General features: G+C 58.8%; 1 protein-coding gene across 1 annotated transcript in view; it reads left to right on the forward strand.

Moving 5' to 3' along the window:
- The first annotated feature begins 1462 nt into the window (after window positions 1-1462).
- Window positions 1463-13245, forward strand: part of LOC135891993 (gametocyte-specific factor 1-like) — a 29816-nt gene continuing 18033 nt past the window's right edge. Inside the window, exons 1-2 of the mRNA XM_065419673.1 lie at window positions 1463-1555; window positions 10430-10556. Coding sequence (XP_065275745.1) covers window positions 1463-1555; window positions 10430-10556 — 220 coding nt within the window. The remainder of the gene's footprint in view (window positions 1556-10429; window positions 10557-13245) is intronic.

Genomic DNA, 13245 nt, shown 5'->3' on the forward strand with positions numbered 1-13245 from the left:
CAAGTTGGGTAGGGGGTGGGGCCCTGGGGGGGGTGGGTAGGGTGGGGCTTCTTGGACTTGTACTCTCCGGGTGGCACTTAATAACCGGTTCCCTACCGGGTCTTTGGCAGCACTTCGGCGGCGGGTCCGTCACTCGCTCCGGGTTTTCGAAGTGCTGCCAAAGACCCGGTAGGGAACTGGTTATTAACATTCTGGCAGCTCATCACTGGTCATGACCCCAACGGGGGGCGATGCCGGGGAGCAAGGTCCTGCCCCCTAGAGCCTGAGGGTGCAGGGCCACCGCCAGAGCAAGTGTCTACCCGCAGTGTCATTGCAGCGCAGCCAGGGCCTGGCGAGGAGGCCTGGGATGGGCGAGGAACAGGCTGTTAACTTCCCTGAAGCCACAGAGATGGCTGGTTGTGGTGTCCCTGTGCCACAGGGTGGGGTCCTTGTGTCTTCGTCTTTCCATTTCTGCATTATTTTTCTTATTGTTCCTTGCTGTGTAATAAATCCTATTCAGTTTGAACCAGGGAAGTGGCTGGTGTGGAGAGAGCGCCCCGGAGGGGGGGCACCCTGGCCTAAAAGACCATGACAAGACTAGGGGTGAAGCCTCCCAGGGAGCTTGGGCCCAGCTCTGTCAGGGTTACGAGGACTCTGTTGCATGGGAGAGCAGAAAGGGAGGCCTTCAGGTCAGGCGGGCATCTGGGTAAAGGGAGTGGGAGCGAGGACTCAGATCCATTTGCTGTCTGATTCCACTGGGGTAGTGCAGCAGCCAGGAAAGTTCCCCACATTTCCCTGCTTGCATTGTGGTTGCAGATAAAATCTGAAAACATGATCCTTAAAGTCTCTGATCCTATCATTTATTACTCTTTAAAATCTCATGGTCTCTGAGTGCTTGGAGGAGGCCGTTACCAGGTGTGATCTCCCTGAACTTACCCTCAAGGCCCTGATCCCATCCACATTAAAGTCTATCTTAAAGACCCAGTTTTCCCCTGCAGTTTTCCTCAAGAGTGTGTGTGTGTGTGTGTGTGTGTATGTGTGTCCCCTTCCCTCTATCACCTGAGACTGTCCTAGTGTCAGGAAAGTTCCCACTGCACAATGGGTGCTACTTTAACCCTGATAACACCCCACCCCCCCCATTTCTTGCCTGTTTCTAACTGGAGGACTAACAGTTCCCTGCTTCCATGTGCTGCCAACTGAAACGCTAAGAGCTTACTGGCCAAGCCACAGCCATGCCATGCCTGAGGTCATCACTTGTACCCTCTGGCCAAATTTCTAACACTGGGAACAGAAACAGCCCAAGCGCCACATAAACAGTGCTGGGGCTCCCCTTTGCTCTCTGCTGGGATCAGCTGTGTGTGGAAGGGGAGAACTGGGCCTTCAATATGGGGGTGCTAGCTGCTGAAGGCATCACCCCTAGCAGTCTACCCCTCCTCCTGGCCTCACTATCTGTGTATCGTGTGCCTTCTGTTGTGCAGGTGTGATGGATCCTGAGCGGCTCATCCCATGCCCCTATGACAAAAACCACCAGATCCGAGCCTCCAGGTTCCCCTACCACTTGGTCAAATGCGGAGAGGTAAGAAGAGCAAGCTACGCAGTGGGACAGAGTCTGAAGTGCCCAGAGAGGAGATGGCCACCTGTCTCTGTTCCCTGCAAACTATTTTCCTCTGCCTCCAGTGCAAACACAAAATGGGAAATGACTGCCTAGGAAGGAGTACTGCAGAAAAGGATCTGGGGGTTATAGTGGATCACAGACTAAATATGAGTCACAATGTTTGGGGGGGGGGTTTTTTTTGCAATAGTATTACATTATTCTGGGATGTAATGGCAGGAGTGTTGTAAGCAAGACAAAAGACGTAATTCTTCACCTGTACTCAACACTAATAAGGCCCGAGCTGGAGTATTGTCCCGTTCTAGGCCCTGCACTCCAGGAAAGATGTAGACAAATGGGAGACAGTCCAGAGGAGAACAACAAAAGTGACTAAAGGTCTAAAAAATATAACCTACAAGGAATGATTGAAAAAACTGGGTTTGTTTAGTCTGGAGGAAGGCGGGGCGGGGGGGGGGGCAATAGGTCTTGAAGTAGGTAATAGTTGCTATAAAGAGCAGAGTGATAAATTGTTCTCCTTATCCACTGACAACAGAACAAGAAATAATGGGTTTATATTGCAGCAAGGGAGATTTAGGGATTATCTAGGGAGACTTTTAAGATCTAGCCCATCCCAGGTGTTTATAACACTTGGTCCTGACTCTGTGCAGGGGATGGACTAGATAACCTATTGACGACTGTAGTGAGTCGGTGTGGCTCCCCTCCTGTCCTGAAGAGGGAGCCCCGGCGCAAACACCCAAGTGGGCGGAGCCACCACCGCCTGTCCCCGCCCCCCGGAAGTCACGGGGCGGGACAGGAAGTATAAAGGCCAGCAGCCAGAGCTCAGTCAGGCACCGGCCACCGCAGGGAGCAGACGTGCAGTCGGGAGCTCCCCGCCAGGATACCTCGGAGGCCCGAGGTGGATGCCCTAGCTGGCCGGAGCTGCCCCGAGCTCATTACGAGGAGGAGCCGCCGGAGCCCGTCCGCTCCCGTCGCTGGGAGGCGCCCGTGGAACTCCCCCACAGCAACCCTGAAGGGGAGGCCCCGCCAGAACCCTTGCAGCCCTGCTGTTATCCCAAGGAGCCGCCCGAGGGCCAGTGGCCGGATTTCCCTACGGAGCTACCGGATCTGCCACCAAGCCCCGGCTGAGAGGAGGCCCCACTGATGGACTGGACCGCACCCGGTGCCACGGACGAGGTAGGCCCCGAGGGGGATAATGGAAGTAGCCCGGGGGTAGCCGACCCCAGTCAGGCTACAGAGGCCTGTGAGCCCATGGCAGTGTGTTTTCGGTCAGGATACCCCACTGACCGGCAGCGACACTAATCGCTGCTAGGGCCCCGGGCTGGGACACAGTGGAGTGGGTGGGCCTGTGTCCCCCCCTGCCACCCCTACACACGGGTGGCAGGCTTCCCCCTCACCCACCGATCAGGTAGGAACCTGAGCCCCTTACCTGCCGGGGCTACTTGCCTGTTTGTGCTCCGCCCTGAACCAGGGCCGGAGCTCGTAAACTGCCTGCCTGCTCAGTCCCTGCCCCAGAGGGCCTGAGCTAAATTGACTGTTTGTGCTCCGCCCTGACCCAGGGCCAGAGCTAATAGACTACTTGTGTGCTCAGCCCCTGCTGCAAAGGGCCTGAGCTTATTGACTGCTTGTGCTCAGCCCCTGCTACAGAAGGCCTGAGCTTATTGACTGCTTGTGCTCAGCCCCTGCGACCGAAGGCCTGAGCTTATTGACTGCTTGTGCTCAGCCCCTGCTACCGGAGGGCCTGAGCTAAGTGACTGTTTAATTCGTGCAGTAGGGAGTCGGTGTGGCTCCCCTCCTGTCCTGAAGGGTCGAGCCCCGGCGCAAACCCTTTTACACGTGGCGCCCAACGTGGGGCCTGCGAGCCCCTGCCCCTGTGAGAAGGGGCTAGATGGGGAGTGGCCGTTGCCCTCCCCCCGCTTCACCAAGGAATGGATATGGAGCGTTTATTCCAGTTATTGACGGAGAGTCAGGAGCGGCAGCAGACGGCCCAGCTACTGCAGCAGCAGCAACAGCAGGCCGCTCAGCTCGCCCAGCAGCAGCAGCGAGATGCCGCCCATCTCCAACTCCAACAGGAGCAACACACGGCTCAGCTTGAGCAACAACAGCGGTTGGTCCAGCAGTTGAGGAACCAGCTGCAGCAGCTGCTGGTTACGCTCCCCCACCCCGTGACGGGGCCAGCGGGGGAGGCTGCGGGGATGCCGCATTTGTCTGCTCCCCTTCGTTTGACCAAGATGGGCCCGGACGATGACCCTGAGGCCTTCCTGGTCACTTTCGAGCGGGTAGCCATCGTCGCCGGGTGGACCAGAGACCAATGGGCTACCCTCTTGGCCCCCTATCTGACCGGGGCAGCCCAGGTGGCCTACCGCGGATTGGCGGCAGAGGAAGCCCGGGACTATGACCAAGTGAAGGCCGCCATACTGGACGCTCTCGACGTCAGTCCGGAGACCTTCCGACAACGGTTCCGGAGTCAAACTTACCCTCCCGGAGCCAGACCACGGTTGGTGGCCCAGGCCCTAAAAGAGGCCTGCCGGCAATGGCTGAAACCCGACACCCGGACGGCGGAGGAAGTAACCGAACAGGTTATACTAGAACAGTTCATACACACTCTACCCTCCCGGGGACGAGCCTGGGTGCTCCGCCACCGGCCCGCGACGCTGGCCATCGCGGTATCACTGATGGAGGATTTCCTCGCCGCCGAAAATGCAGTGGGTCCCACCTTCTGACGCCCCAACGCGGGATCCGAACCCGCCCGCGGCGAAAAGGGGAACCCCCCGAGCGAACCGAGGCACCCCGAACCCCGACCCGACTCCCGCCGCGAGCCCTGCGTCCGGCACACGGAGTCGACCCCTCGGACAGGGCCACCGGCCCCGGGCCAGGGGCCCCCGAGGGCTCGGCGGAGCCCCCCCCGGAGCCCGAGTCGAGGGGGACCCCGGAGCAGGTGGCTTGAACTCGGCCCCTGTTTCGGCTGTGGAAAGATGGGGCACCTCCAGCGAGACTGTCCGGAAATGGAGTGCAGTTATGCACAAGTGTGGGCGGGCCAAAATCGGGCCCGGCCAGCCCTGAACCCCAAGCTGACGGTCCCGGCGGCCGTTGGGGGGAGAACTACCCAGGCGTTGATCGACTCTGGCTGTGGACAGACACTGGTCTGGAAGGAGCTAGTACCGCCGAGCGATGCCCGCCTGGGGTGGATCTATTTACAGTGCATCCACGGGGACGTCCGACCCTACCCCAGTGCCCAGGTCTCCCTGACTATCGCGGGGGTCACCCGAAATCTGGTGGTCGGAGTAGCTCCTCACTTCGTGTACCCCGTGATCCTGGGTCGGGACTGGCCGGCCTTCGAGGAAGTTCTTCGTCCCACAGCGGCCCTGGAGGCCGATCGGCTGGAGTCTTCCCCCGAGGCCACCAAGCAGGTCGCGGAGACTGAGGTAAACGGAACAGACGAGGCGCGGCGGCAGCCGGAGCCCGCCCCTCAACCCCGCTTCAACACCGACTTCTGTCGGGACCAACGTGAAGACCCAACCCTCAGCCCCTTCTACGAGCAGCTCGCTGCAGTGGACGGGAGCATCACGGACCCCCAGCGAGCTAACCAATGGCCCCATTTCGAGCTGCGCCGAGACCGCCTCTACCGCATAGACCGTGATCCCCACACCCGGGAACCACAGACCCAACTATTGGTGCCCCTGTGTCACCGGCGGGCCGTAATGAAGCTGGCCCATGATGTGCCGGCCGCCGGACACTTGGGGCAGGAGAAGACCCTCGCCCGGATCCTGTCGCGTTTCTTCTGGCCGGGAGTCTATCAGGAGGTAAAGAAATACTGCACCTCCTGCCCCGACTGTCAGTTGGTCGCTCCGCCCGGGGTACCCAAAGCGCCCCTAGTCCCTATGCTGTTGATGGAAACCCCCTTCGAGCGGGTCGCTATGGACCTCATGGGCCCGCTCCCGAAAAGTGCCGCGGGGTTTCAATACATCTTGGTGCTGGTAGACTATGCCTCCCGGTTTCCGGAGGCCATCCCTCTGCGGAGTATTACCGCCCGGACCATCGCGGGAGAGTTGGTAAAGATCTTTGCACGGGTAGGGCTGCCTAGAGAGATCCTCACAGACCAGGGAACGAACTTTACCTCCCGATTGTTGCAACAGGTCTGCGCCCTCCTCGGCATCAAACAACTCCGCACCTCCGTCTACCACCCGCAGATGGACGGGTTAGTGGAGGGGTTTAACCGCACTCTGAAGGGAATGTTGCGGAAGTTCCCAGCAGAGGACCTCCGCCATTGGGACCAGTTCCTGCCGCCCCTATTGTTAGCCGTCCGGGAGGTTCCGCAAGCCTCGACGAAATTCTCCCCATTCGAACTATTATACGGGCGCAGACCACGGGGCCTCTTGGACCTGATGCGAGAAACTTGGGAGCAGTTGGCCTCTCCCGCCCAGGGCCTCTTAAAGTACATCCTCCAGTTACAGGAGTACCTGACCCAGGCCGGGGCCCTGGCACGTGAGAACTTGAAGACAGCACAGGGGCGCCAGGAGCGGAATTACAACAAGGGGGCCCAAGTCCGCGAGTTTCAACCCGGGGACCGAGTCCTGCTCCTCTTACCGTCTAGTGAGTCAAAACTGCTAGCCCGCTGGCAAGGGCCTTACGACGTGGTGCGCAAGGTGGGTCCTGTCACCTATGAGGTACGGCAACCGGAGAAACGTAAGGGGACCCAACGGTACCATGTGAACCTGCTGAAGCGGTGGCATGACCGGGAGGGCCTCTTAATTAACCCATACCCGCCCGAGCCGGAACTGGGACCCCGTGTGCCCTCAACAGATGACGACCCGCTACCCCTGCTAGGCGACTCACTTACCGAGGAGCAACTCAAACAGGCCAGCTGCCTCCTGCAGGCCTTCAAAAAAACTTTCACCGCAGTACCGGGTTACACGTCCCTGGTCAAGCACTCGATCCTGACCGAGCCTGGAAAGGTGATTCGAGAGACGACCCGACCTCTGCCATATCGGGTGCGCGAAGAGGTCGAGGAAGAGGTAAGGGCCATGCTTGCTCTGGGCGTCATTGAGCCATCCCAGAGCGAGTGGCGCAGCCCGGTGGTCCTGGTGCCCAAGCCAGATGGCACCCGCCGCTTCTGTATCGACTTTCGGAGGGTAAACGCCGTTTCCCGCTTCGACGCCTACCCGATGCCCTGCGTAGACGAGTTACTGGGCCGCCTGGGGGAGGCCCAGTTTATTACCACCCTCGACCTCAGCAAGGGCTATTGGCAAATCCCCCTCGACGAGGCTTCGAAGGAGAAAACCGCCTTTGCCACCCCGACTGGGTTATACCAGTTTACGCGGATGCCGTTCGGTCTCCATGGAGCCCCGGCCACCTTCCAGCGACTGATGGACCATCTTCTACAATCCCATCAGGACTATGCGGCAGCCTACCTTGACGATGTGGTTATCTATAGTCGCCGCTGGGAAGACCATCTACCCCGGGTCGCGGCAGTCCTGAGGTCCCTGCGACAAGCGGGCCTGACCGCCAACCCCAAGAAGTGCCATATAGCCTGGAAGGAAACCACATATCTCGGCTATACGGTTGGGGGTGGGTGCGTCAAACCCCTTGTGGGAAAGGTCCAGGCCCTTCTGGACTGCCCCACCCCAACGACTAAACGACACGTTCGGCAATTCCTGGGCCTAGCTGGCTACTATCGACGGTTTGTTCCTCAGTTCGCATCCATAGCGGCGCCCTTAACTGGGCTCCTGACTAAAGACCGGCCCCGGCAGATACAGTGGACCCCAGAGTGTGAGGCCGCCTTCCGGACGCTTCAGAAGTGCCTCTGCCAGGAGCCGGTTCTATACAGCCCGGACTTTAATCGCCCGTTCATCCTGCAGACCGACGCCTCCGAGGTGGGATTGGGGGCAGTCTTATCCCAAGAGGTGGACGGAAGGGACCACCCCGTGCTATATCTCAGCAGGAAGCTGTTCCCCCGGGAGAGGAATTACGCGGTCGTAGAAAAAGAAGCTCTTGCCGTGAAGTGGGCCTGCGATGCTCTCCGCTTCTACCTCCTCGGGGCCCCGTTCACTCTGGTCACGGACCATGCCCCCCTCCGGTGGCTGATGCGGATGAAAGACAATAACGCGCGCATCATGCGGTGGTACCTGGCCTTGCAGCCCTATGCGTTTACCGTGCAGCATCGGGCTGGCAAGGACCATGCGAACGCGGACTTCCTGTCCCGGCTAGGGGAACTGGACGGACCTGGCCCCGGTACGCGGGAGCCAGTCTTGAGGGGGGGTGTGTGTAGTGAGTCGGTGTGGCTCCCCTCCTGTCCTGAAGAGGGAGCCCCGGCGCAAACACCCAAGTGGGCGGAGCCACCACCGCCTGTCCCCGCCCCCCGGAAGTCACGGGGCGGGACAGGAAGTATAAAGGCCGGCAGCCAGAGCTCAGTCAGGCGCCGGCCACCGCAGGGAGCAGACGTGCAGTCGGGAGCTCCCCGCCAGGATACCTCGGAGGCCCGAGGTGGATGCCCTAGCTGGCCGGAGCTGCCCCGAGCTCATTACGAGGAGGAGCCGCCGGAGCCCGTCCGCTCCCGTCGCTGGGAGGCGCCCGTGGAACTCCCCCACAGCAACCCTGAAGGGGAGGCCCCGCCAGAACCCTTGCAGCCCTGCTGTTATCCCGAGGAGCCGCCCGAGGGCCAGTGGCCAGATTTCCCTACGGAGCTACCGGATCTGCCACCAAGCCCCGGCTGAGAGGAGGCCCCACTGATGGACTGGACCGCACCCGGTGCCACGGACGAGGTAGGCCCCGAGGGGGATAATGGAAGTAGCCCGGGGGTAGCCGACCCCAGTCAGGCTACAGAGGCCTGTGAGCCCATGGCAGTGTGTTTTCGGTCAGGATACCCCACTGACCGGCAGCGATACTAATCGCTGCTAGGGCCCCGGGCTGGGACACAGTGGAGTGGGTGGGCCTGTGTCCCCCCCCTGCCACCCCTACACACGGGTGGCAGGCTTCCCCCTCACCCACCGATCAGGTAGGAACCTGAGCCCCTTACCTGCCGGAGCTAATTGCTTGTTTGTGCTCCGCCCTGACCCAGGGCGAGAGCTAATAGACTACTTGTGTGCTCAGCCCCTGCCCCAGAGGGCCTGAGCTAATTAACTGTTTGTGCTCAGCCCCTGCATCCAAGGGCCTGAGCTTATTGACTGCTTGTGCTCAGCCCCTGCATCAGAGGGCCTGGGCCCCCAAACTACTTGCTCGCCCAGCCCTGCGCCAGAGGGCCTGGGTTCTTTGACTGTGGTTTACTCAGCCCCCTGGACCAGAGGGCCTGAGACCTGAGCTAACTGACTGTTTAATTTGTGCAGTAGGGAGTCGGTGTGGCTCCCCTCCTGTCCTGAAGGGTCGAGCCCCGGCGCAAACCCTTTTACAAGGTCCCTTCCAGACCTACATTTATGTGAAACTCACACTTGGGGCTTATTTTCACTGCCCATTTAACTCCGGTGTTGCCCCTACCCTGGCTCCTGTCCATCCACACAAACCCTCTGGCCCATGTGTGGAGGTTCTTGGCCCATGCTGGAGTAGGCGAGAGTCTGATTGCCTCTCTTGGTAATCTGCCTAATCTGCACTGAAGATCCAGACTTAACCTGATAGTCCTCTAATGCTGTCCCACAATTCACTGGGGGGAACATAGAGCAGCCCAGCTGAGAGCCAGCAGCTACACCTCCTCCCCCTCCTCTGTGCCCCCTCCCCCCTGAAGTCTGAGAGCCTTGCATAAGTGAGTGTGGCCTCAGCAACTTGGGCAGGGCTCTGGTCTGGCTGTTCACCTGAGCTAGGCCAGCCCAAATGCTGATCACCTGAGTTACGTCTTCACTGCAGAGTTAACCCTTGGAGATACCCAGGCTTCAAAAGCTCCTGAACTTCAGGGCAGCTTGGATTCAAGTCTGCCCTGTGTCACTGAGGGGCCCTGGTGCCTTAGTGAGGTTACACTAATGTCCCTTTAGAATACTCTGGCTGCACAAAAGGACCTGAAGTGTGTGGAAATGGTCTCCTGGGACAACAGCCTGCAGAGGGGCCTCCCTGGGTTGGATGCAGGCTCCAAGCTAGCCCAGTGCCATGCCCCGACGTAGGGGACAGGTTGTGGCTGCATTGGGTGTAGCTAGAGTATCTGTGCTATAGCTATGCTCTGCTGCCCAAGGGCCGTGAGAAGTAGAGCCACATAAGTCAGAGCAGCCCAAAGGTTGCTCTAATTTGCAGCAACAAGGGCAGGAGTGGCTCAGCCCAAGTCTAGGAAGAGCTAAGGTAGCCTGAAGACAGTCCCCCTGTTCTGCTCCCCACCTCCTCCTGGGCTGGAGCAACCAAGAATCAAACCCAAGAAATTCAGCACTGCTGCAGATGCACCAGGTTTCCTGCACATACAGGTATGTCTACGCAGCAGCTAGGGGAGAGTCTCACGGCCCAGGTAGATGGGCTTACAGTAGTGGGGCTTGAGCGAATACAGTTAAAAATAGCAATGTGGATGGTGTGGCTTGGGCTCTTAAGCCCACTTCACTCTGGAGGTTTGAGAGCCCAAGCACCAGTCCATGCTATCGTGTCCACACTACTATTTTTAGTGTGCTACTTCGAGCACCACTAGCTCAAGTCTCTGTCCAGTCTGGAGGCTTGCTCCCAGCTGCAGCGTGTGGACCTACTGAGGGGTGCTCTCTCATTAAGCACTCGACAAGTCAATGATTTGTTTCCAGCTCGCCAGCCTTCTGGCTCTGATGCATCCCTAGAGATCCTCTCAGCTGCCTCCCCCTACAAGCAGCTGTGGAAGCAGTGAGCAGAACCCATGACGGTACCTCCCTGCTGTCTTTGCATAGTGGCATCTTGTGGCTTCTCTTCCAGAATAACAAGAAAAGAGCCAAAGAGCTGGCCACGTGCCCCTACAATGCTCGCCACAGAGTCCCAAAGCGAGAGCTCCAGCTGCACATCTCCACCTGCACAGACAACAGGGCGCCAGAGCTGTTCAGTGGTAAGCTTGGGGGAGTGGGGGGAGCTGGCGGTAGCACACCTGCTTTAATACATGCCTGCTCCTGCTGACTGACTTGACCTGTCCCAGCCTAGGGAGACTGCAAGGGAGTCTGTTCTAGGGCATTTTGCTCTGGACACCAACGCAAGCCCCGAGCAATCTGTAGTTCATGTGTGCATCCCCTGCACTCATCACAACTACTGTAGGTGCACTTGGTCTGAGCAAGGCTGAGTGCTGTCGCCCAGCACATCCCTCTGTACCAGCAGCAGCAGGTGCTGGCTTAGCTGCACTGGTATAAATTGTGAACATGCAGAGTTTGCTCTAGTGGCTGACATCCCAGCATAGAACAGGCTGGGCTTGTGCTGCTCTTCCTTCATTGACAGATTCTGCAGGAGCTGGCTAGAAATCCCTTTCCTTCCCCAGTGCCCATAGCCTGCAGGAGATGAACAGCTGGCTCAGGAAGTAGCCTCATGGCTAGCTGGGGGGTGTGCTCACTGCCTGGCACAGCAGGGGGCAGGTCACCTGGCATCACTGAAGAGTCCTGGTCTCTACCGTCTGCTCATTTGGGGCGGGAGCTCTCCTAACATCTCCTGGGGGAGAGGGGCTGGCCTGCAAACCTGCATCCAGAGAGCGGAGCACTAGGGGCCAGCATTTCTGAAGTGCCCAACACCAGGCTTAGGGTGTTTGGGCCCTGCTGAATGGCTAACTAGGTGCTGAGGAGAGCCAGTGGGGAACTTCAGTGTTTTCTGACAAAAATGCTTCATTGATCTCCATGAACACCTCATGGGAAAGGGTTCTTTGGGCTTTGACACACACTGCAACTTGGAAAATCTTACTCCCGTTCTTTGACTCTCTTGAAATAAGAAAATCCAGTTTTCTGGTTCAAAATGACAGTTTGAAACTAATCGTAGTTAATCAAAATAGTCAAAAACAAAACACTTTCAGTTGAACCAAAGTGGGGGAGGGGGGGCTAGCTGATAAACTTGGTGGGTTTTTTGTTTTTGTGTGGTGGCTTTTACTTTTTGTCCTGCTTTCGGACAGGAAACTCACATTTCCTTGGTTTTCCTGTCTCAGCTGTGATGAGAACCTGGCCCCACAGCTGTAATGAGAACTCTGGAGATCAGTGTGTGTACTGAGCCCTGTAGGGCTGTGACGAACTGGGACTGTTCTTAATGTGGTCTTTGAATGCTGACAGGGGAGTGTGGCTAGGATAGTCTGCATTGGGGGATGGGAGACTGACCAACGGAGAATACCTGAGCATGTAACATGAGAACCCAGGAAGGGGTTAGAGGCCAGGTAACACCTTTGCCCGGGAAACTGAACAAAGGCTGTGGGAGGGGTTGCTGAAGGCAGAGTTTCAGGAGCTGGCTGGTGATGTGGCTGGGAGGCAGACGGGGCTCTGACCTCCCAAGGGGGCTGGGGCGCCCTGGGACCCCAAGATGGACCTAACTGAGGGGGGTCCTGTTGTCTGTGCCTGCAAGACCTGTCTTGGACTGTATTCCTATCGTCTTAAATAAACCTTCTGCTTTACTGGCTGGCTGAGAGTCATGGTGAATCGCAGGAAGCCGGGGGTGCAGGGCCTTGTGTCCCCCCACACTCCGTAACAACTGGTGGCAGCGGCGGGATCTACTGCACCCCGTGGACGGCGCTTCCTGCAGTAAGTGACTGGGGAGCAGTAAAACGAAGGGGGATTGACGGGGACCAGGCATGCTGAAGAGTCAGAGAGAGACGGTTATCACCCCTGGGAGTGTGTGACCAGCGAGAAGGACTTTTGCAGTAACAAAAGATCCCCCCCCGGGGGGATCGCAGCGAGTGGTCTCAGGGACGGAGGAGTCTGCAGCTCGACCCTGGCAGAGAGGTGGTGACCTCGAGAAGAGCTGGCACACTAGGGGTCTCCCTGGAAACTGTGGGGAGCAGTGAGCACCCAGGCCTGTGAGTGGCCAGCAGAAAGATGTATGCCACGCGGCTTAAGAGCGACCTGGTGGAGCTGTGCAAGCAGAGGGGGCTGCGCAGTGGGAGGCTCACCAAAGAACAGCTCATTGCCCAGCTGGAGGAGGGAGATCGCTCAAATGAACTGATCCCTGTCTCTGAGGGAAGCAGTCTGGCAGATGCAGCGCAGGCACCAGTGTCTGTCCCAGCTGGGAGTGGTCAGCCGGCTGCTGAGGGCTTCCCAAGACCCCTCCTTCCTATGCCTAGGGGAAGGGTGGGGAGGAGCCCAGCAAATACCGAGGGCGCTGTGACCCCCCCCCGGCCAGCAGGAGATCCTCCTGGCGAAGCTCGCCAGCCAGCAGGGGATCCTCCCGGCGACGCGCAGCATCCATGGAGCGGAAGTGGCTGGAATAGGAGAGAGAGCTAAAACTGAGAGAGCTGGAGGATCGTGAACAACAGAGACAGCATGAACGGGAGGAGAAAGAGAAACAGAGGCACCATGAACGAGCTGGCGAGGCTGAGGGGCCGCGAGATCCCGGCTGCGATGAGTGAGGGGGGACCCAAGACTGCACGGAGCTTTGATAAGTGCATCCTGGCCCCACGTAAGGAGGGGGAGGACATGGATGACTTCCTGGATGCCTTTGAGACGGCCTGCGAGCTGCACCAGGTTGATCCTGCGGACAGTCTCCGGGTTCTCACCCCCTTACTGGACCCCAAAGCCGTGGCATTGTACCGCCAACTGGAAGAGGCGGAGAAAGGGGAC

The sequence above is a fragment of the Emys orbicularis genome, chromosome 19, assembly GCF_028017835.1.
Source record: "Emys orbicularis isolate rEmyOrb1 chromosome 19, rEmyOrb1.hap1, whole genome shotgun sequence".
Lineage (NCBI taxonomy): Eukaryota > Metazoa > Chordata > Testudines > Emydidae > Emys > Emys orbicularis.